At 70.3% G+C, this 1,607-nt stretch overlaps 1 protein-coding gene across 1 annotated transcript; it reads left to right on the top strand.

The window, feature by feature from the left end:
- Positions 1 to 516: 516 nt before the first annotated feature.
- AURANDRAFT_65799 (hypothetical protein) lies at positions 517 to 927 on the top strand (the record flags this gene model as incomplete). The annotated part of the gene is made up of 1 exon (XM_009040947.1): positions 517 to 927. The coding sequence occupies one exon, from the start codon at positions 517 to 519 to the stop codon at positions 925 to 927; it is 411 nt and encodes a 136-aa protein (XP_009039195.1).
- Positions 928 to 1,607: the final 680 nt, after the last annotated feature.

Genomic DNA, 1,607 nt, shown 5'->3' with positions numbered 1-1,607 from the left:
GACGAGGACGCCTGGCCCGCGGCGGCCGCGGCGGCCGCGGCGCCGGCCGCGGCGCCGGCGGCGGCCGCGGCGCCGGCCGAGGAGCGGACCTTCGCGGACGTGCGCATCAGCGAGGCGGACTTCGGCGCGTCGGTGCTGCCCGAGTCGGACCTCAAGAACGCGAAGCTCTGGGACTACCGCGATCCGTCCCCCGCCGACGCGTCGGACAGCGAGGACGAGTGCCCGCGCATCGAGGACCTCGCGGCGTCGACGGACCCGGCGCCGCCCGTGCCGTCGCCGATCCTCAAGGGCCGCCTCGGCGAGGCGTGGACGCCGCCGCGCGTGCGCATCGACGTCGACGCAGTCAAGCACAAGGCCGAGCGCCGGTCCGAGCGCCGGTCCGCGTCCGGGAGCCGCAAGTCCGTCGCGGAGCTCAGCGACCTCGCGTCGGGCGAGACCGTCGACGTCGACCGCCTCCTCGAGGGCGCCGACCGGCCCGTCGAGTACCCGCGGAACCGGACGCCGACGCAAGACGCGATGGACGAGAAGGCCGGCCGCCAGTTCAAGAAGGACATCGACGACCTGCGGCGGCGCCACGAGCTCAAGAAGGAGCGGAAGCTCCTCCGCAAGGTCCGCGCCGCCGTCGGCTCCGGCGCCGCCGCCGTCTCGAGCTCCGACGACGACGACGACGACGACGAGCGCGACTCCGACGACTCGGGCGACGGCCTGGACGTCGACGCGCCCGCCGGGCCGCCGCCGACGGAGGCGGAGCTCGCGGACCTCGCCTGGGACAAGGACCGCACCCTCGAGGAGAACCTCGAGCACGCGCTCAAGCGCGTCAGCATCCGCGCGCCCCTCGGGCAGGACGCGCCGGCGGACGTCCTCGAGGACATCCCCAACGACGCCCCGGCCAACCCCTCGCTCCTCGCGTTCCTCGATAACGACTGAACCTGGCCCTACGGGCCACCCGGTGGCTTCCAGAAGGCGAGGACCAGCGGCACGAGGTCGTGCGGGAACGCGCCGAGGCCGAAGCGGATCTCGCAGTGGAATTTGAGGAACCAGGAGAGGCAGCTCTGGGGCACCGTGAGGACGTGGCGGTACGTTTGCACGAGCTGGTCGTAGCCGCCGGCGGCCTGGACGCGGTACATGTAGTGAAAGGCGGAGTTGTGGTAATCGTCGCGCCTCGCGAGTTCCAATTCATCTTTTACACTTTTTTCGTCGAAGTTTGCGCCGCCTTGGAGGAGCGGCCCGAGGCAGCTGCGGTGGTTCTCAAACAAAGCATAATAGAGCGGCGGGGCACCGCCCGTAGCATTGGCGTCTGCCCCCGCGTCGAGGAGGACCCGAACCGCGGCGGGATGACCCCGCTGAGCTGCGACGTGCAGAGGCGTCAGGTCACAAATGTCCACGCACATCACGTCTGCACCACCCTCCAGCAACACACGTATGACGGCTACGTGCCCAACGTATGCCGCAAACAGGAGGGGCGTCCAACGCTCTTCGAAAACTCCTTCAAGGCGATTCGGGTCCGCGCCCGCGGCGAGCAAGACGCGCACCACGTCGACGCGCCCATGCGAAGCCGCTATGTGAAGGGCAGACCTTCCGGTGGTATCCTGACGATCCACCTCGCA

This window comes from Aureococcus anophagefferens, assembly GCF_000186865.1.
Source record: "Aureococcus anophagefferens unplaced genomic scaffold AURANscaffold_17, whole genome shotgun sequence".
In the NCBI taxonomy this organism is placed as follows: Eukaryota; class Pelagophyceae; order Pelagomonadales; family Pelagomonadaceae; genus Aureococcus; species Aureococcus anophagefferens.
Note: the sequence above shows the minus strand (reverse complement) of the source record. Positions and strands in the feature narration are given on the sequence as shown.